Raw genomic sequence first — 20985 nt, forward strand, 5'->3', positions numbered from 1 at the left:
AGGTCCCTAAATGAATGGAATGGTGGTTGAGCGTCCCTCTCTGCTGTACCATCCAGTTGAGGTCCCTTTACACGGTACAACGGTTGGGCGCCCGACAACTGACCAGTGACTATCGCTCCTTTGCTTTACACAGGAGCGATAGTCATTCAAGTGAATAGAAACAGAATAGCCAGAGATCGTTTCAGCCCACTGGCCCCCCTTCACAGTAAGCAGGGGTGTGTACAGGGGGCAACAGCCACCCGAAATCGCTCATTTCAGTGATTATTTGGGCAACTTTCAGCTTGTGCAAAGTTACCGTCGAGCTAACAGAGATGGCGGAGTTCAAACTTGGCATCTCCTGCAGTCCCCCTAAAATGAATGGAGCATCAGCCGACATTCTCAGGTACTTCTCCATTCACATAGGCGGACATGGGCTCTCCGTTCTCGTGAGTGGTAGGGTTCTAAGCCGTCAGGCCATCACTAGATAGTTATTCCCTATCCTGTATATAGGTGATGACTTCATTTGGCACAACACCTTTAATTTCTGGGTCTATAAGGTCCGCAACAGCCAGAGCCGTAACTTAAATGGGTTGTACAGCAATTGACTTTTATTACCTGTCCATAGGATAGGTCCTGTATCCCCCTCTTCTCATCACTGTGGACTTGTTGACCCCACCCACAGTGATATGGAGACCACTTCATTTATTACAATGAAGCTGACGGACATAGCCAAATAGAAGCACTCGGCTATCTAAAGCAGTCACACTGAAAATCAATGGATCGACATGGCACATGCATGACCACCACTCCATTTAGTCTTTACATCACTGCGGGGGGGAACAGTGATTACACAATGAGGAAGAGAGGGGACGTGGGACCCCTGTTCTCAGAATCAGTGGCACTCTCGAGGGTGAGACCCTCACTAAACAGACTTTTATTACCCATCGTAGGGTACAAGAAGTTGCCTGGTGGGAACATTTTCTTTAAAAATCTTAATCCGAGGTATACTCACCTGTTGCACGCCCCCCCCCCCTCCCCGCTTACTTCCACGGTGAGTGTCATGTGCCTGTCGAAGCCCTTGACCACTGTGGCCAATCATTGACTTCAGCATGGTACATATACTTAAAGAGGTTGTCCCGCGCCAAAACGTTTTTGTTTTTTTTTGCATAGGCCCCCCGTTCAGCGCAGGACAAACCCAAGGGATGTGTTGAAATTAAAAAAAAAAATTTTACTTACCCGAATCCCCTCTCTGCAACTTCTTCCTTCTTTTCCTCCAAGATGGCCGCCGGGATCTTCACCCACGATGCACCGCGGGTCTTCTCCCATGGTGCATCGTGGGCTCTGTACGGTCCATTGCTGATTCCAGCCTCTTAATTGGCTGGAATCGGCACATGTGACGGGGCGGAGCTACACGATGATGCATAGAAGGGGGCGGAGCCAGAACGCAGCTCGTGCCCGGACCGACCAGAAGGGAGAAGACCCTTCTGCGCAAGCGCGTCTAATCGGGCGATTAGACGCTGAAATTAGACGGCACTATGGAGACGGGGACGCCAGCGCAGGGAAGGTGAGTATATAACTTCTGTATGGCTCATATTTAATGCACGATGTACATTACAAAGTGCATGTATATGGCCTTAACCCCACTTGCTATCGCGGGACAACCCCTTTAAGCCTAGGACCACTCAACATGGAAGGGAACAGCGTGGTGGGGGCATGCAACAGGTCAATATACCTCGGTTGATTATTTTCTAAGCAGCCACTGTTTTTTAAGACAATGTACCCCCCAAACAACCTCTTTAAAAGTTCCTGATCTCCATTGCAAAATCTGTAACAGTGCCCCCATCTACTATGTGCCATGTATACTAATGGTGTCCTCTCATGTGATAGAAGGGGCTTAGGGCTCCCTCTGGCACAGGTCAGTGGTGTACATAGAATTGATAGGGCCTCATAGCAAAAATTTAAATGAACCTCCCCATTATGGCATCTTTTTTTTTCCCACCCAGGACAGAAGGGCTCGTTGTTTGTTTCCCATTCAAGCCCTTTAAAGTGACCCTTGGGCCATTTCTCCACCTCCTTGTTTACAATGTAGCAATTCTCTTTGAAGGAAGGCCCTGCGTATTTTCTTGCTACACAGTAGTAAAAGAAATGGTGCAATCAGAGCTGAGGCCTCCTCTTTCCAAGGGCCCCATAGCAGTTGTATGGTCTGCCATTATAGTATGTACGCCCTTGGCACAAGTGTGACTGCTACTCATAGGTTATTTGCCAAGTGCTCCTAGTATAACACCTGGACTCTAGTGACAAGTGATCGGCTCCATAGTCCACTTCAAATGGGGTTGTCTTCTGCTGCACATTTGAGGCCCATAGGAGGATCCTCTGTACTTAGGCAGCCGAGTCTGCGGGGGACATTGAACTCCTCTGTAGCTATGCCTGATTTTAAGGGAAGTTAGGCTATGCATCCTCTTCTCCATCTTGGATTGGTGGTGGTTTCTTATGCGTTAAATGATAGCTATGACTCCTGGCAATGCATGGTCATAGTGATGCATTTCTATTAGCAAAAGCTTGCCATCCCTGTGCCAGAGTGGCCCACCCCCTTGTCCGTGGTTTTAATCATTAGTCCTTTACGGCCAATGGAAATAGAACCTTTACTTGTCCAACTGAGAAACAGGTCTATCATATCCCCCAAGTCCAGTAAGAGAAGTTATTACTCAGGGTATTCATGTATTTGTGATGCTTCTATAGTGCTGAGATGTTTCGCAGTGTTGTAGATAGTCCATTGCCAACAGACTTCCAATCTCAGGGCGCCCACCCACTGGCGTTTTTTTTCCCTGCGAAAATCGCAGCATTTTTTTCTCTGCAGGGGTCTATGGGACTTGTAATGTTAAAATCGCGATCGCGCAAAATCGCAATTTAGTGCGAAATCGCGATTTTGCGCGATTGCGATTTTAACATTACAAGTCCCATAGACCCCTGCAGAGAAAAAAATGCTGCGAATTTCGCAGGGAAAAAAAACGCCAGTGGGTGGGCGCCCTCATTTATATAGCTCAGACACACTGGAGTCAGTTCCTAAGTTGCTAATTAACCTAATTGGTAAGTTTTTTGGAATGTGGAAGGAAACTGGAAAACCTAAGAGTTGGAGATATGGGAGATTATTAATGAACATTGGGCTGGGCATCGGAAAGAAGGGTTTTGCCCATTGAAACGTGTGAAGAATTTGGGTTGGATCATTGTGAACCAGTTTCCATAAAGAACCTCCGTGCAGCTGCATCGGGTAACATTGCCAGGCACTTCATGGTTATTACAAGGCTAGCACGGTCCTAATGTTCTGTGATCCATGTCAAAAAAATCTCAAGTGTTTTCTAATCATCCTCATTACGGTTCAGTATTGTATCAATGCGATTACTGTGTATCACAGCCGCTCGGACCCAAGTGATTCGGACTTTTCCTGCACTGCGGTCATGAAAATTGTGGTTGGAGAATCGTCCTCATTTTATGCATTCCCAGACTGTGACGTAGGGTAGGACTTCAAAGAATCCTTCCTTTGATCGTCTCCTCCACACTGACTGCTAGGCACAAATTGGAGGGTCATTAGTCTGGCTGCTGATAGTTCACTTTCACAGCTGATCACCCGGCTTCAACTCCAGATCTGATGACATTATCTGGTGGCTGAAAGAAACACAGGAGGCAAAAGAGAGAAGATCCCTCATATTCCCAATCATTCTTACTAGACTTGCTAAAAGGTCTGATATTGACTTGCAGGAATGCTACCCTCCAATAGGTGGCGCTGCAAAGGTATTGTTCTAACTTTCCATTGGCATACCTAAAGTTAGTCAAGACTTTTGGATTTCACTATCAAGACTGTTTCTCTCATCTAAGGTGATCCACAGATAGGCTGAACCATTTCAGTATGAATGGATGCATCTTCCACTTTCCAGTCCATTAACCCAGGGGCAAACTATAGTGGGAGCAGAGGCTCCGGAGCATTAGGGGGCTCTCCTTAAAATTAAAATTCCTTTAAAATTAGGAATATGAAATGGTGAACGTGCACAAGGAACGGGGGGCCATTTTGATTCTTGCTATGGGGTCCACTCTGCTCTACGTAAGCCTCTTCCTGTCCTTCTATTGCACTTGGCATATCTGATGTAGCATGACTCTGACAAGTGCTAAATTGTGGCTTCTTCCCCTCTTTCATGGTGCAGCCTCTCTGACAGCTGGAACTATAGCTCCGGCTCTCTGTGCCATGGGTGGTGAAGCGCCTAGCACATCGCCAGATCAAAGATCGGGTCCATAACAGAAAACTGAAGGGGCAAGTCTATGCCCTCCACAGGCAGCTCGTCAGGGAGAGATGAGAGCACTATTAAAGTGCCATATAGGCGCCATCTTTACTCAACTGAGTGACACAGAAAGAATCAAAGGAAGTAGGTGACTGCAAGCAGTGTGGGACGCCTGTGAGGCCACCTCTGTCTCAGCAGAAGACCCAGAAGGGGGCAGGTGGAAGGTCTTCTGTAGCTGCCACCACAGCAGGTGGAATGTAGAGGCCTACCACGGCCCAAAACGGCCTAAACACAAAGGCCTGTGCAATGGCTGTTGCACAGGTAGAGGACGAACAAGGAACCGGCTGCAGAGTCAACACTGCGATGAGTGAAGAATGGCCATAGATGATCGCATGGTCCAACAGAGCACCAGCGCAGGAGAGAAGAGGGAGTCTCCATCCCCACAAATGGCCAGGTCATTGGAGACACCCATTGCTACCAACATCCATCAGTGAAGAGGCTGCCCAAGCAAGAAGAACTGTTGTTTTGGTGTGAGTGGGGCAACAAGATGTTACTTAGTAGCTGGAGTGGACCATCACGGAGGAATCGGAGACCTGAAACAGCTACCTAATATTGCTCCTATATCACGGAGGTCCTACTTGGGACTACGCACACCGGGAGGCCGAGAGTAAGGAGGGGCTCGCTACAGTCTGTATCCTTTTGGGCAATCAGCCCTGTTACATTATACAGACACGTTACAATATTGTTTGGCACTGGATGTTTTGCAACGTTAAAACTACTTTACCTTCTCATGGATTTATAGACTGTAGACAATATGTAACGTTTGTGTTTGCTGCACCGTTATTGGCTCTGCATGCTCACCGCCGAGCCATTCCTAACACCCACCTGCTATCTTACAAGACTGGTGATTGGCCGCAGCAGTTATAAGGTGCCCCTTGTCCCACTCTAAAAAGCCTCCATTTCACCCTTGCCAATTATCCTGCACTGACAGCCACCCTCCTGCTAATTACGGTGCATTCTCTCGTGCCAAATACCATCTTTCATGTTGCAAAAACAAGCGCTTAATAGCGAATTACAGCGATGGTGTTATTTGGCGCCAAAACGTGTTAAATTGCGCTCCGATTGGATATTGATGCCCCATCCTAGCATTAGGCCCCCGATGTCTGCCCCAATATAGTCTGCTAACCATCCGGACATCATGTGACGGCGCCCTCAATAACGATGAATCCTGATAAAAATGACACTTCCTTCATCCCCTCCACTGGAAGTAAAAGCGTTCACGCAGCGGTATAGAAAATGTCTTTATTAGCACAGCTTTCCAGTTCATTTGGGCTCGTGTTTCGCTTCTCCTCCCGCTGCGGAGTGTTGGAGTCGGGCGCTCGTCACACCTTGTATTTTTCTTTGCCTTTTTCGCTGATGATACATAAATGCTGCAAAACACAGAATAAAAAATTATAGACGGCGGCACATAGTAACGATCACAGCGATGCATTCATCTTACACCGCCCGCATTCTGGGCCTAATGTCACGAGCGCCAACTGACAAGTCTGTTGATTAGCGCTCGTTTAGTTGTCTTCTACTCAAGCTGAGAATTGGCTTATGGAGCAAACTATCATATTTACCATCATTCGTCCCCACGAGCCGCCCCACATCTCGCTGTTTACACGGGAAGATATATAGCCGATCGGTGAGCACCTTTATGATTTTAGTGCAGTATAACCACAATCTTTTCATGCGCCTATAATGCGCTAAAACCACGCTCGTGTGATTGAGGCCTTAAGCTGATCTGCGCACCAGGCTGTAGTCGGAGAAGAACTCTTCAGCTCTGAATGGGAAACAGCTGAGTAACATTGTCAAGTACAGAGAGAGAGGAATTCAGAGAGCTCGTCTGCAACAACTTGTAAGTGAGGCTAGCCTCGATAAATCTGCCATCACTAGAGATAAAATAGCCAGCAGGGCTGCTGTAAATGGGGACAGAGACTTTAGAGGGCATTTGAATGGCTGTTAGATCTAGACTCGAACATTCGGGAGTGGACTCAAGAAAGTTATAATGATGAGGTGTGTCTTACAGGGAAAAGCATCCCATATGGTGACATTAGTCCCTGGCAGAGCTGAGCTTGGGTCTGCTATAGCCCAGCAGCTCTGCCATATTGGGAGTTGTCGGTGCTAGCAGGCTTCAGTAGTGGAAATGGTACTGTTGCTTCCTGCATTCTCTACATAGCGCTCATTGACTGCTATGATGGCTTGAAGAGAGAAAGCGGAAGCCATTATAAACTGTTGTGTCTTCTCCTCTGGGTCCTCAGCAGCCTGGCAACTGAGCACCCAACCTGCTTCCGCTAGATTGCAGGCGTTTTAAACCCGCGGCGTACATTTATGATGTTGCAGGAGAGCACGCAGAAAGATAGAACATGCCGCGAATAGGATCGTATTTGTGTGAGATTTCTGCATCCTCCGACGCACAGATCTCACGCGATCTTCTTGCCCGTGTGAAGGAGCCTTAGGATACATTTACACATCGCAGATTTTGCTGCAGATCTGCAGCAGGTTTTATCGGTCCCATTTAAATGCAATTGAAATGGTGAAATCCGCTGCAGATCAGCATCAACATTTTGGACACAACTCAGTTGTGGCCTTTGGCAGCTCACGCATTTTTCGCCTGCAGCGTGGCCGTCCTGAAAACACATCGCTCTTGTAAATAAATGAGCCTAAGGGCTGATTCACACAACGAATATTGGCCGCCGTTTTCACAGCCGGACGATATACGCTACCATCTGATGCATTAGATTTCACACAGGCGTATTCCCGCGGCGTAAAGGCGCCCGGCCGGCCAATATAGTGTCGGGTGCTTTTATGCCGGGCAGCAAAGATAGCGCTGGAACTATCTTTCTGCCCGAAATATGTTGGCCGCTGCTATAGACTCCTATAGGAGCCAATGACAGCTGCCAGAGAAGGGAGGTGGGAGGGAGTTTAGCAGCGTCACGGCTACACTCCCTCCCCCTTCTCTCCTCCCCTCCGGCTTTTTGCAATGGGAGGGGGCGGGATGGAGGCAGAGCTAAGCTTCACCCCACTCTGCTTCCTCCCTTTGCTTACTGCGGGGAGGGGGTGGGAGCTTAGCTCCGCCCCTGACCTTCCCCTCCCATTGCAAACAGCTGTAGGGGAGGAGGTGAGCCGGCCTCGGTGTATATGAGTCGGGACGTTGCTACCTGAACGGGCGCACAAACGTTAGATTTGTGTGCCTGTTTGAGTGTTTTCACAGCGTTGGCAGGCGCACATAAAAACACCTACAGCAGTGTGAAAAAGCCCTAAGAGTGAGTTCACAGGGAACATATTTTGGTGTGGATCCCCAGCGTTTGGTGCGGATTTTGATGCAGATCTGCAGCAGATTTCATCCTTTCATTGGCGGGGGGGGGGGGGGGGGGGGACGTCTGCTGATGATCCGCTTTAAAATCCAACAGTGTGCATTTTGGTGCAGAGTTTCTCCAATTCCGCTGCGTCTGAACGGACACCTTGCTAGTTTTTTTTTCTATTCTGGTAACTCATTACTTGCACAAGTGTGACGAGAGAATCACAAAATATGGCAAAGAGTAACAAACGCGCGGCACAAGCTGTTACAGAGAAGTCGGCCATGATTTGTCTTGTTCTGTCTAGTACGAGGCAGAGCATCCAGGAATATCCGCTCCGCGCAGCCGGAGTGAAGAAATGTCGCCGTCGCCAGATGTATTTATAGGCACAATTACATGTAGTAATTGGCTTATGCAGAAATAAACGTGTTCTGTACACAGTGGAATTAAACACATCTTGCTGATTGCTACATCACCTTCTTACAGTCCTAATCCTCCCACTTGTGTTCCCTTTAAGGTAATCTGTCTTCACTCACAGTCTTAATGAGCAAAATCACCATCTATCACCAGACGGACCTCTAAATTTAGGACATCCACAAAACTTCTCCGAATTACAAGGAGTTCTGTCCAATCATATGATTAGCCCATATCAGCATCTTCTACTGCCCTCTGTACTCCAATCAACTGGTCTACCACCCTACAAGTACAATGTGCTTCTTCACTACCCTAGACCACCAGTGCTGTTATTAGTTATCCCTTCATGCTCTAAAACCAACAGAATTACTTCCCTTAGCCCTTCCTCTGCCCTAGACCACCAGGGTTATTGTCATTAGCCTCTATGCTGCCCTCAACGACCAGGGTTATTGCTGTTCACCCTTCCTCTGTCCTATACCCCCAGGGTTATTGCTATTAGACCCTTCACTGACCTACACCACTAAGGTTATTGACATTAGCCATTCCACTACACTATACCTTCAGAGTTATTTCACATTTGCCCTTCCACTGCCCTAGACCTCCAGGTTTACTGCCCTTAGCACCTCCTCTGCCCTAGACCACGAGGGTTATTGCCCTTAGCCGCTCTGCTGCCCTTGACCTCCAGGGTTATTGCCTTTAGCCCTTCCTTTGTCCTATACCACCAGGGTTATTGTCATTAGCCTCTACGATGATGTAGACCACCAGGGTTATTGTCCTTAGCCCCTGCGTTACTCTCAACCACTAGGGTTAATACCTTTTGTTATTGTTATTAGGCCTGCACTGACCTAGACCAGCAGGGCTACTGCCATTAGCAATTCTGCTGCCCTATACCTCCAGGATTATTTCCATTAGCCCCTCTGCTACCTTTAACCACCAGGGTTATTGCTATGTTAACCTTTCCTTTGTCCTAGACCTCCAAGGTTATCTCATACTTGCTGTAGATTACTAGTATTATTGCAATTATCCCCTCCACTGCTCTAGACCACCAGGGTTATTGTCATTAAGAACACTCCCCTATTAACTGCTACCTAATCCTGTTGTCTTGGGAAACCTGTACAATATTTTGACACCTTATTGGTGAAATTCTTTTATTGTCTTTGACTGGTTGGCCCCTATAATGTAGTAGGAGGGTTAGTATGTGCTACATAACCTGGTATAAAGTACTCAGAGTACAAACCATGACTGTGAGCTTTATGCAGACCATTAACCAAGCAAGAAATGCTGTGGGATTTCAGCTCCGGAGTCCAAGATCTGGAGGGGAAGGGGAGTGGTTATGTTACCTTGTGCTATGCTTTTCCCCTGTTCTGTCACTGATCCACTTGTTCGTGGGGCTCTTCACATATTTCAGACATGACTGCAGCAATTCTCTGACTATTGGATGCACTCTGTGCCGGGGTGGTGCATTGGTAATCTAAGACATTGAATGCTGTTGTGATTGGCTCACATGGGGAACGCTGGTCGATCAAAAACCAGCATGCAATGTCTGACTGCCGATGCACAGTGTGCATTGAGGGGTGACAGAAGGGCCATGGACATGCTAGAAGAATGAAGAGGAGGCCCAGAGACAAGGGATCCTGAGCGGTGGACCCCATCCATCAACTACTGTGATTAGGCCATCAGTTGAAAAACGGGCACAAAACCCCTTTAACATGGCCAATCGTTCGGGAAAGTCACAAACTAAATTAAGCAAGTTGGAAAATTTCAACTGTGGACGGCCGAAGCCACAAGTGCGACACGATCGGCTGAAGTTGGTAGATCATTTGCCACTTTACTCAAGCCTTGGGAACTCCTGTTACTGGTCGGATCGCTCATATGACGGATGATCGATCATTATCTGAAGTGGATGGCTGTGTCTGTTATTTCAAGAGCCCCATTTACTTAAATGGAGGTGAACTGTAATTCTACATGGAGCCTGCAGTCATGAGTGGCGCCATTTCTGGAAAAAGACGACCCTTTACTCTTTAATTAATTTTTTTTTTAGCTTGAGACTTTAATTTTAACAAAAAAACTGATTAAGTCAGCGCTAATGTTTTATTATTATATCTTCTGCAGAAAACCTCAAGTATTCCATTGTGTCAGCAGCTGCATGAAGTTCAAGGTTTACTTACGTGAAGGTCTCGGAAATGCTCGTTGTAGTCCAGAGCGTAGCCCACCACAAATATATTGGGGATTTCAAATCCGATATCTATAATGAAACATAAATTCTGTAAATGGTAGACAGATGTGTAACTGATTGTGTACATACCAGAAGGGGGCAGCACTGAGCCTAGTGGAGCATTGGACTCCTCTGGGCTGCAGCAGTTCCTTGTGGCATAGATTCCACTGGGTGATTAAATTGTTCTACAGGAATACCGGCCCCTGCGGACAGGAAGCTTCTTGTAGTTGCTGCAGAGTAGATGGTGGTGCTGACATGTTCTGACCAGCTGACAGGAAGGGGTCAGCGATTCATGCTGCTTGCACCAAAATTCTGACCTCCCATCAGCAACAGAGATCTGGACCCATCTGACCAGGAGATGTTTTTCCGCTGCTCAGTGACACAAGTTTGGCGCTCTTTTGCCCGCTAGAGTCTCGCCTGGTTTTTTATCTTAGGGGCTAACGGCATGGTCTTATATGGCCTCCACTGAACTACAGAATTCAGAAATGCGTCCTCACCTGACCGAAACTCCAACCATCACACACAGATATATTGCTTGGAGATCAGCTCAGGAGACCTGCGGTCAGGCAATATAAGGCCACGTGGTTAGTCCCTGAGACACAATGGCGCAGGAACTGGGCGTCTGCTGTTATAGCCCATCCCAGCTGAGAATGGCGAGTTGTGTTGTTGGACATGATAGGCTCTGACTGTTGGTCAGAAGGATTCCTAACATCCCTCTCTGATCCTTTCAGTGGATGTTTTCCTCGATCGCGCCATTCTCTGTACATTCCCCACAACGTTACATGATTAAACCCCCACGGTCAGCAGTGAGCCCCCGGCTAGTCTAGCACCGATGACCGGCCTCGTTGGAAGTCGCTCCGATCGCTGGATCTTCCATCTAATGTGGATTCACACTGAAACTGATCTGCGGAAAACTTGTCACGTGATTTATTGCCGCACTCTGGGGTCACGGGGAGGATTTATGTCCAGGGAAGCGCCAATTATGAGAGGCCGGGGGGTCTAATAAAGGGGCTGGTCGGAGTATATATATATAATATGAAATGATCATAGCTGGCCATCCCATCCACACGTTTCTGCATATATCATTCCCTAATTTACACTTCAAAGCCTCATTAGGATGCAGAATTTAATACATTCTGTAAAGTTCAGCGATCGTGAAAAAAATGTAATTTTCTCCCCGTGTTCAGAAAAGCTGCTCATTGAGCCCGTATGAAGCGCTGAGCGCACAGCAGCGAGGAGTAATCCCGCTATCAGCAGTACACAGCGCTGCCCTGAGGCCAAACTGTGTGATGGGGCGAGTCTGTCCGCCCCTCGGCTAGTACGCCGTCACCCTGTACACCTGGGGCTGCCGAAATATTACCGTATTGTTCAGACTATCGGATTCCAGAGAATGGCTGCGGCTCTTTAAGCTTGAAGGGGGGGGGGGGGCTTATAGTCAGAAACACACAATAAGGCCAAATTCTCCACAATTAGGTTGTTCATAGCATACAGAATCTGCAGAAAAAACCTCTGTATCAGAGAGCCAGTGGCGCCAACTAGGGGATGAAATAGAGAAGAGCAGCTTCATGTCACCATGCCATCCTTTTAGCAGCGGTCTGTGGCTGGCTGTCCTTCCTACTCATCCGTTACAGAACAAAATGGACTTGGGGCGCATTCCCCAACACGTATCCCTGTGGAGATAATACCTTATCAGGGGTGCAACTACCATAGGACGACCCAAACCTGCCGTATTAGACAGCGGTCTGCCGGACCTCGGAGGAGCAGAGCTAGAGTTGCCACCCCAATCAGAGTTGCAACAATTACCAGGATTATCATCGTGCGCATCCTGATCTGACCACTAGGGGGACATTCATTTCACTTTGTAGCAAGCAACTTTTTCCCACTTTAAAAAAATATATATTTTTTATCACTGCATTGAAAGACCTCCGACATTTCCCTTTTTGGCAGCGGTGCTGTGTGAGGGTTTGTTTTTTTTTTCCGCAGGATGAGTTTTATTTTTTAGTAGTACCATTTTTTTGATACATACAACTTTTTGATCACCTTCTATTCTGTTTTTGTAAGGCGCATTGATCATGGTATGTAAATGGTTAAACAGTGGGGATCGGCTGTTTCTTTGGTCGCCGCTGCGTGAGCAAGTACCGGACTGTCGTCCAATACTCGAACACTCACTCTCCTTGGCACGGGAGACCTGTGCCCGGCTTCTGACGCAGCACTGTAAAAAAGGCATAACGGGCTGTCGTTAAAGGGTTAAAGTGGGCCCTCCTCTCTCACCTCTCATCAGGTCTGTTCTAGTAAATACTTCGATCTGCCATGAAATAATAATTATGAAGCATCTTTTCTTCGTACGCTGCATTATGCCGTTCCTCTGTTACTCCTCCTGAATATTTATGAATACATTGACAAATGGAAATTACTATTCGCCTTGTGAAAGGGGTGTGTCCCGGCACTGTGTGGTACATATCAGTGTGTAGGGATAATGACCTCCCAACTAGTAACACCCAGTTGTCAATTTATTCATACATTTCCAGGAGGAATAGCAGAGGAACAGAACAATGTGAAATTCTAAAAATAAGGTTGCGCTAGATTTCTTATTTAATGAGGACTGTTTAGTAAATCCAACATGTAAAGATGGCGGAGATCCTCTTTAAGGAGGTTAGACACGCAGAAAATTTAATGTCTTTCAGGCACAGCGACCAGCTGTACAAATGTAGCAGTGCTGAGTTTGTCTGATGGTGCAGGGTTAGTCTCGGTCAGCAGAGTCGGCGACAGCAGAGCTGGCTCCATTGAAAGCAATGGGTGAACTCTGTGATCCTCTGCCTCAGCTGTGACAGCTGTGGTGGGGAAATCCCTTGAACCACAGCTGGGGGAATCCCTTCAACAGTGAATGAGGAAGGGATTCCTCGTAGTGATGCCTCGGCTGTGGAAAATCCTTTGGGAAATGATATCAGATCCGGTCTCTCAAGCCGATATCACCGGGCGAGTGCCATATCAAGCTGTGAAACCCGCCCCGATATCGCGCTCGCCAACGTACGATTTCCTCGCAGATGCAAAGCGCTTTACCCCATCCATCTAAATGTGTTACACTGTCTCCTACTTGTGTCCCTTTTTATTCGGTGGATATTCTGGACAGCCTGAGTCATCCCAATGTGGATTGTAGCTGTTGGTCGGACATCCCATGTTTGCGCAGGGAGCGGCGCTTCTGACAATCAAGCATTATTTTGCTAGTATCAGTTAAGCGATCAGCATTTGCTTATTTGTCGGCTGGTCACAGACCGATGATATCATCACATTTAAAAAGGGCCTTAAGAGTCCAATTCATGGCCGCCTCAAGAACGAACATGGCCAACTATGTGGCACTCCTTAAAGTCAATGCCTATATTAATGAACTGTAATGGACAGTAGTGCTCCTCCAGAGCCTGGCCTGGTTCTCAGCTAATGACCAATCCGATTTGGGGAATCCTCCCACTATAAGCCACATTGATAAGAGGGGATCTCACAAGTAGCAGTCCAGGTACGAGTCGTATAACAACCACTTCAAGGAGAAGTATCTAGCTTATAACCCTTCGCACTAAACAACAACAACACTACAAGGTGTACAATGAAATGAAGTATAAAGATGTCTCACAGTCCGGTCTGTACTTATTATCGGCCGATCGTTTCACCAACAAGCTGCAAGAGGGGAAAAAAAGAATCATTTTGGAAATGGAGATATGTACAACATCAACCACACCCTTTAATATGAAACATGTATGAACATGCAAAACAGATTTTAACTGCTCTCTAGCCACAGGGACCGTTGTCCTCGCCGCTCTCTAGCCACAGGGACCGTCGCCCTCACTGCTCTCTAGCCACAGGGACCGTCGCCCTCACTGCTCTCTAGCCACAGGGACCGTCGCCCTCACTGCTCTCTAGCCACAGGGACCGTCGCCCTCACTGCTCTCTAGCCACAGGGACCGTCGCCCTCACTGCTCTCTAGCCACAGGGACCGTCGCCCTCACTGCTCTCTAGCCACAGGGACCGTCGCCCTCACTGCTCTCTAGCCACAGGGACCGTTGCCCTCACTGCTCTCTAGCCACAGGGACTGTCGCCCTCACTGCTCTCTAGCCACAGGGACCGTTGCCCTCACTGCTCTCTAGCCACAGGGACTGTCGCCCTCACTGCTCTCTAGCCACAGGGACCCTCGCCTTCACTGCTCTCTAGCCACAGGGACCGTTGTCCTCACTGCTCTCTAGCCACAGGGACCGTTGTCCTCACTGCTCTATAGCCACAGGGACCGTTGTCCTCACTGTTCTCTATCCCCAGGGACAGTTGTTAATAGTCCTGATTATAATCAGCTTTTACATTGTTATGGTGGTCCTAATGTATATGTGCTTCCCTTTCCGTTTCTCCTTGATGGGGTTAATTGTTCGCTTCCCCCACTTTAACTTACCAGGATTAGTAATACAGAATCCTGGAACCTCTACTGATATAAGGAGCAATCACCCAACAGCTGCTTAAATCGCTTCATTTCCGGCAGTTACCGATTGCGACATAAACTGGATGAAGCAGAAGGAAGAAGCTCAGAGATCTCCTACAGGTAACTGATGTAAGGTGTTTATGTTGCTAACTTACTCTTCAACCATTTTACGTTATTTGCTGAGTTTGAACTGTTCATATATCAAAACTAACTGGAAAACCCAAACTCCCCCTCCGAAGCCTCTCCCCCTCCCAGGTTGTTGTTACAAGTTTTTAAGAAGAAGACATATGTGCAGGTATCTCAGCTGACTGTATGTTACTGCACGCTGCCATGTGATGGGAAACTTGGCATTTCAATAAAAAGTATTGTTACAAATCAATAACTGGAAAACGTGAGGTGTTCTAAAACTTTTGCCAGCAGCACATCCAGCCCAGCGGAGGTGATGGCAACTGAAACATGATTTTTAGCAAGGAGATCTCCATCCTGTAAGCGATTGACCCTGTGCAATCCAATTTTAGATTCAGGGCTTCCTAGGGGGCTTTCTCTTTCTGCCATTATACAATGGCGCCATCTGCTGGCTAGAGCCAGTATTGCGGTATGGGACATGCTGGAGAGGCTCCTGACAACAGAGCGGCCAGTAATCTACAGTAAGAATGTCCTGCCGGACGTCTTTCGACATTTGAGCTGCACAGCCTTCAATCAGTGTGTCTTTAGACGTCAGACAGTGGATTGGAAAGGGTTAATGTAACAAGTGAAGCATCATTGCTTGAATGAATGTACTGTAATCAGTAACAGTCTGTCAGTGCAGTCACCCACCTCGCCACCTTCACCATCTTGGGATTGTACTTCTCCAGGTGACTGAGGAGAGCTTCCATTGTCCTGCCAGTTCCTATTACATCCTGCAAATGATAAAGGCCTTTGGTAAATATAGAGATACGTGAATGGCGCTAACGCCAAGGCTGCAGTGACCACAGTCAAGGACAAGTGAGCCATAATCAGAACAGGATGTACGTCGTTAAAGAGATTCTCCGGTTTTGGGGTAAAAAAAACTAATTCTGTAAGTGTAATAAAACAATTCTTCCTTATGTTTACATGGGGAATCGGTGCGTAGAGTCTTCTAGTGCGGATTTGTATTTGCAGTTATGGCCGATCCTCACGTGGATTTAGCTTTTCTCAATGAGACAAATCTGTATGTGAATATTGGATTCTACACATAATTTGCATCAAGAAGTAACGCGTCACTTTTTTCCCCTGCACATGGTTTTCCCCTTGAGATGTAAGTTTATGTGCGAACCGTGCCTTTAAGATGAGGAGGAATGAAATGGGAAGGCGCCATATAGGAGTGGCACAATTGGTTGTTGGAACTCTATCCAAGCAGTGTTTTGTTCTGGGTGTGGCGTGTTCTGCCTTGTAGGAGGGGTCATGAGCTTTGGGCTTCTTGGCTTTGCTAAATTCCTTGTGCCTCCCGTACCGCAGGCGTCCCTAAATTCCTTGAGCCTCCCGTACTGCAGGCGTCCCTAAATTCCTTGAGCCTCCCGTACTGCAGGCGTCCCTAAATTCCTTGAGCCTCCCTACTGCAGGCGTCCCTAAATTCCTTGTGCCTCCCGTACCGCAGGCGTCCCTAAATTCCTTGAGCCTCCCATACCACAGGCGTCCCTAAATTCCTTGAGCCTCCCTACTGCAGGCGTCCCTAAATTCCTTGAGGCTCCCTACTGCAGGCGTCCCTAAATTCCTTGTGCCTCCCTACTGCAGGCGTCCCTAAATTCCTTGTGCCTCCCTACTGCAGGCGTCCCTAAATTCCTTGTGCCTCCCTACTGCAGGCGTCCCTAAATTCCTTGAGCCTCCCGTACCGCAGGCGTCCCTAAATTCCTTGTGCCTCCCGTACCACAGGCGTCCCTAAATTCCTTGTGCCTCCCGTACCACAGGTGTCCCTAAATTCCTTGAGCCTCCCGTACCGCAGGCGTCCCTAAATTCCTTGAGCCTCCCTACTGCAGGCGTCCCTAAATTCCTTGTGCCTCCCGTACTGCAGGCGTCCCTAAATTCCTTGTGCCTCCCGTACCACAGGTGTCCCTAAATTCCTTGAGCCTCCCGTACCGCAGGCGTCCCTAAATTCCTTGAGCCTCCCTACTGCAGGCGTCCCTAAATTCCTTGTGCCTCCCTACTGCAGGCGTCCCTAAATTCCTTGTGCCTCCCTACTGCAGGCGTCCCTAAATTCCTTGTGCCTCCCTACTGCAGGCGTCCCTAAATTCCTTGTGCCTCCCGTACCACAGGTGTCCCTAAATTCCTTGTGCCTCCCGTACCGCAGGCGTCCCTAAATTCCTTGAGCCTCCCTACTGCAGGCGTCCCTAAATTCCTTGTGCCTCCCTACTGCAGGCGTCCCTAAATTCCTTGTGCCTCCCTACTGCAGGCTTCCCTAAATTCCTTGTGCCTCCCGTACCGCAGGCGTCCCTAAATTCCTTGTGCCTCCCTACTGCAGGCGTCCCTAAATTCCTTGAGCCTCCCTACTGCAGGCGTCCCTAAATTCCTTGTGCCTCCCTACTGCAGGCGTCCCTAAATTCCTTGTGCCTCCCTACTGCAGGCGTCCCTAAATTCCTTGTGCCTCCCTACTGCAGGCGTCCCTAAATTCCTTGTGCCTCCCTACTGCAGGCGTCCCTAAATTCCTTGTGCCTCCCGTACCGCAGGCGTCCCTAAATTCCTTGTGCCTCCCTACTGCAGGCGTCCCTAAATTCCTTGAGCCTCCCTACTGCAGGCGTCCCTAAATTCCTTGTGCCTCCCTACTGCAGGCGTCCCTAAATTCCTTGTGCCTCCCTACTGCAGGCGTCCCTAAATTCCTTGTGCCTCTCGTACCACAGGTGTCCCTAAATTCCTTGTGCCTCCCTACTGCAGGCGTCCCTAAATTCCTTGAGCCTCCCTACTGCAGGCGTCCCTAAATTCCTTGTGCCTCCCTACTGCAGGCGTCCCTAAATTCCTTGTGCCTCCCTACTGCAGGCGTCCCTAAATTCCTTGAGCCTCCCTACTGCAGGCGTCCCTAAATTCCTTGTGCCTCCCGTACCACAGGCGTCCCTAAATTCCTTGAGCCTCCCGTACCGCAGGCGTCCCTAAATTCCTTGAGCCTCCCTACTGCAGGCGTCCCTAAATTCCTTGTGCCTCCCTACTGCAGGCGTCCCTAAATTCCTTGTGCCTCCCGTACCACAGGTGTCCCTAAATTCCTTGTGCCTCCCGTACCGCAGGCGTCCCTAAATTCCTTGAGCCTCCCTACTGCAGGCGTCCCTAAATTCCTTGTGCCTCCCTACTGCAGGCGTCCCTAAATTCCTTGTGCCTCCCGTACTGCAGGCGTCCCTAAATTCCTTGTGCCTCCCTACTGCAGGCGTCCCTAAATTCCTTGAGCCTCCCTACTGCAGGCGTCCCTAAATTCCTTGTGCCTCCCGTACCACAGGTGTCCCTAAATTCCTTGTGCCTCCCGTACCGCAGGCGTCCCTAAATTCCTTGAGCCTCCCTACTGCAGGCGTCCCTAAATTCCTTGTGCCTCCCTACTGCAGGCGTCCCTAAATTCCTTGTGCCTCCCGTACTGCAGGCGTCCCTAAATTCCTTGTGCCTCCCTACTGCAGGCGTCCCTAAATTCCTTGAGCCTCCCGTACCACAGGCGTCCCTAAATTCCTTGAGCCTCCCGTACCGCAGGCGTCCCTAAATTCCTTGAGCCTCCCTACTGCAGGCGTCCCTAAATTCCTTGTGCCTCCCTACTGCAGGCGTCCCTAAATTCCTTGAGCCTCCCTACTGCAGGCGTCCCTAAATTCCTTGTGCCTCCCGTACCACAGGTGTCCCTAAATTCCTTGTGCCTCCCGTACCGCAGGCGTCCCTAAATTCCTTGAGCCTCCCTACTGCAGGCGTCCCTAAATTCCTTGTGCCTCCCTACTGCAGGCGTCCCTAAATTCCTTGTGCCTCCCGTACTGCAGGCGTCCCTAAATTCCTTGTGCCTCCCTACTGCAGGCGTCCCTAAATTCCTTGAGCCTCCCGTACCGCAGGCGTCCCTAAATTCCTTGAGCCTCCCTACTGCAGGCGTCCCTAAATTCCTTGAGCCTCCCTACTGCAGGCGTCCCTAAATTCCTTGTGCCTCCCTACTGCAGGCGTCCCTAAATTCCTTGTGCCTCCCTACTGCAGGCGTCCCTAAATTCCTTGTGCCTCCCTACTGCAGGCGTCCCTAAATTCCTTGTGCCTCCCGTACCACAGGCGTCCCTAAATTCCTTGAGCCTCCCTACTGCAGGTGTCCCTAAATTCCTTGTGCCTCCCGTACCACAGGCGTCCCTAAATTCCTTGAGCCCCCGTACCGCAGGCGTTCCTAAATTCCTTGAGCCTCCCGTACCGCAGGCGTCCCTAAATTCCTTGAGCCTCCCGTACCGCAGGCGTCCCTAAATTCCTTGAGCCTCCCTACTGCAGGCGTCCCTAAATTCCTTGTGCCTCCCTACTGCAGGCGTCCCTAAATTCCTTGTGCCTCCCGTACCACAGGTGTCCCTAAATTCCTTGTGCCTCCCGTACCGCAGGCGTCCCTAAATTCCTTGAGCCTCCCTACTGCAGGCATCCCTAAATTCCTTGTGCCTCCCTACTGCAGGCGTCCCTAAATTCCTTGTGCCTCCCGTACTGCAGGCGTCCCTAAATTCCTTGTGCCTCCCTACTGCAGGCGTCCCTAAATTCCTTGAGCCTCCCTACTGCAGGCGTCCCTAAATTCCTTGTGCCTCCCGTACCACAGGTGTCCCTAAATTCCTTGTGCCTCCCGTACCGCAGGCGTCCCTAAATTCCTTGAGCCTCCCTACTGCAGGCGTCCCTAAATTCCTTGTGCCTCCCTACTGCAGGCGTCCCTAAATTCCTTGTGCCTCCCTACTGCAGGCGTCCCTAAATTCCTTGAGCCTCCCGTACCACAGGCGTCCCTAAATTCCTTGAGCCTCCCGTACCGCAGGCGTCCCTAAATTCCTTGAGCCTCCCTACTGCAGGCGTCCCTAAATTCCTTGTGCCTCCCTACTGCAGGCGTCCCTAAATTCCTTGTGCCTCCCGTACCACAGGCGTCCCTAAATTCCTTGTGCCTCCCGTACCGCAGGCGTCCCTAAATTCCTTGAGCCTCCCTACTGCAGGCGTCCCTAAATTCCTTGTGCCTCCCTACTGCAGGCGTCCCTAAATTCCTTGTGCCTCCCGTACTGCAGGCGTCCCTAAATTCCTTGTGCCTCCCTACTGCAGGCGTCCCTAAATTCCTTGAGCCTCCCGTACCGCAGGCGTCCCTAAATTCCTTGAGCCTCCCTACTGCAGGCGTCCCTAAATTCCTTGAGCCTCCCTACTGCAGGCGTCCCTAAATTCCTTGTGCCTCCCTACTGCAGGCGTCCCTAAATTCCTTGTGCCTCCCTACTGCAGGCGTCCCTAAATTCCTTGTGCCTCCCTACTGCAGGCGTCCCTAAATTCCTTGTGCCTCCCGTACCACAGGCGTCCCTAAATTCCTTGAGCCTCCCTACTGCAGGTGTCCCTAAATTCCTTGTGCCTCCCGTACCGCAGGCGTTCCTAAATTCCTTGAGCCTCCCGTACCGCAGGCGTCCCTAAATTCCTTGAGCCTCCCGTACCGCAGGCGTCCCTAAATTCCTTGTGCCTCCCGTACCGCAGGCGTCCCTAAATTCCTTGTGCCTCCCTACTGCAGGCGTCCCTAAATTCCTTGAGCCTCCCTACTGCAGGCGTCCCTAAATTCCTTGTGCCTCCCTACTGCAGGCGTCCCTAAATTCCTTGAGCCTCCCTACTGCAGGCGTCCCTAAATTCCTTGTGCCTCCCTACTGCAGGCGTCCCTAAATTCCTTGTGCCTCCCTACTGCAGGCGTCCCTAAATTCCTTGTGCCTCCCGTACCACAGGTGTCCCTAAATTCCTTGTGCCTCCCGTACCGCAGGCGTCCCTAAATTCCTTGAGCCTCCCTACTGCAGGCGTCCCTAAATTCCTTGTGCCTCCCTACTGCAGGCGTCCCTAAATTCCTTGTGCCTCCCTACTGCAGGCGTCCCTAAATTCCTTGTGCCTCCCGTACCGCAGGCGTCCCTAAATTCCTTGTGCCTCCCTACTGCAGGCGTCCCTAAATTCCTTGAGCCTCCCTACTGCAGGCGTCCCTAAATTCCTTGTGCCTCCCTACTGCAGGCGTCCCTAAATTCCTTGTGCCTCCCTACTGCAGGCGTCCCTAAATTCCTTGTGCCTCCCTACTGCAGGCGTCCCTAAATTCCTTGTGCCTCCCGTACCACAGGTGTCCCTAAATTCCTTGTGCCTCCCGTACCGCAGGCGTCCCTAAATTCCTTG

General features: G+C 49.5%; 1 protein-coding gene across 1 annotated transcript in view; it reads right to left on the reverse strand.

The window, feature by feature from the left end:
* Positions 1–5538: 5538 nt before the first annotated feature.
* PRTFDC1 (phosphoribosyl transferase domain containing 1) overlaps positions 5539–20985 on the reverse strand; it is a 42112-nt gene continuing 26665 nt past the window's right edge. The window contains exons 7-10 of the mRNA XM_066585422.1: positions 15493–15575; positions 13846–13889; positions 10174–10250; positions 5539–5680 (exon numbers count right to left, since the gene is read on the reverse strand). Of these exons, the coding sequence (XP_066441519.1) occupies positions 5633–5680; positions 10174–10250; positions 13846–13889; positions 15493–15575 (252 nt within the window). The 3' untranslated portion in view covers positions 5539–5632. The remainder of the gene's footprint in view (positions 5681–10173; positions 10251–13845; positions 13890–15492; positions 15576–20985) is intronic.

The sequence above is a fragment of the Eleutherodactylus coqui genome, chromosome 12, assembly GCF_035609145.1.
Source record: "Eleutherodactylus coqui strain aEleCoq1 chromosome 12, aEleCoq1.hap1, whole genome shotgun sequence".
Taxonomy (NCBI): domain Eukaryota; kingdom Metazoa; phylum Chordata; class Amphibia; order Anura; family Eleutherodactylidae; genus Eleutherodactylus; species Eleutherodactylus coqui.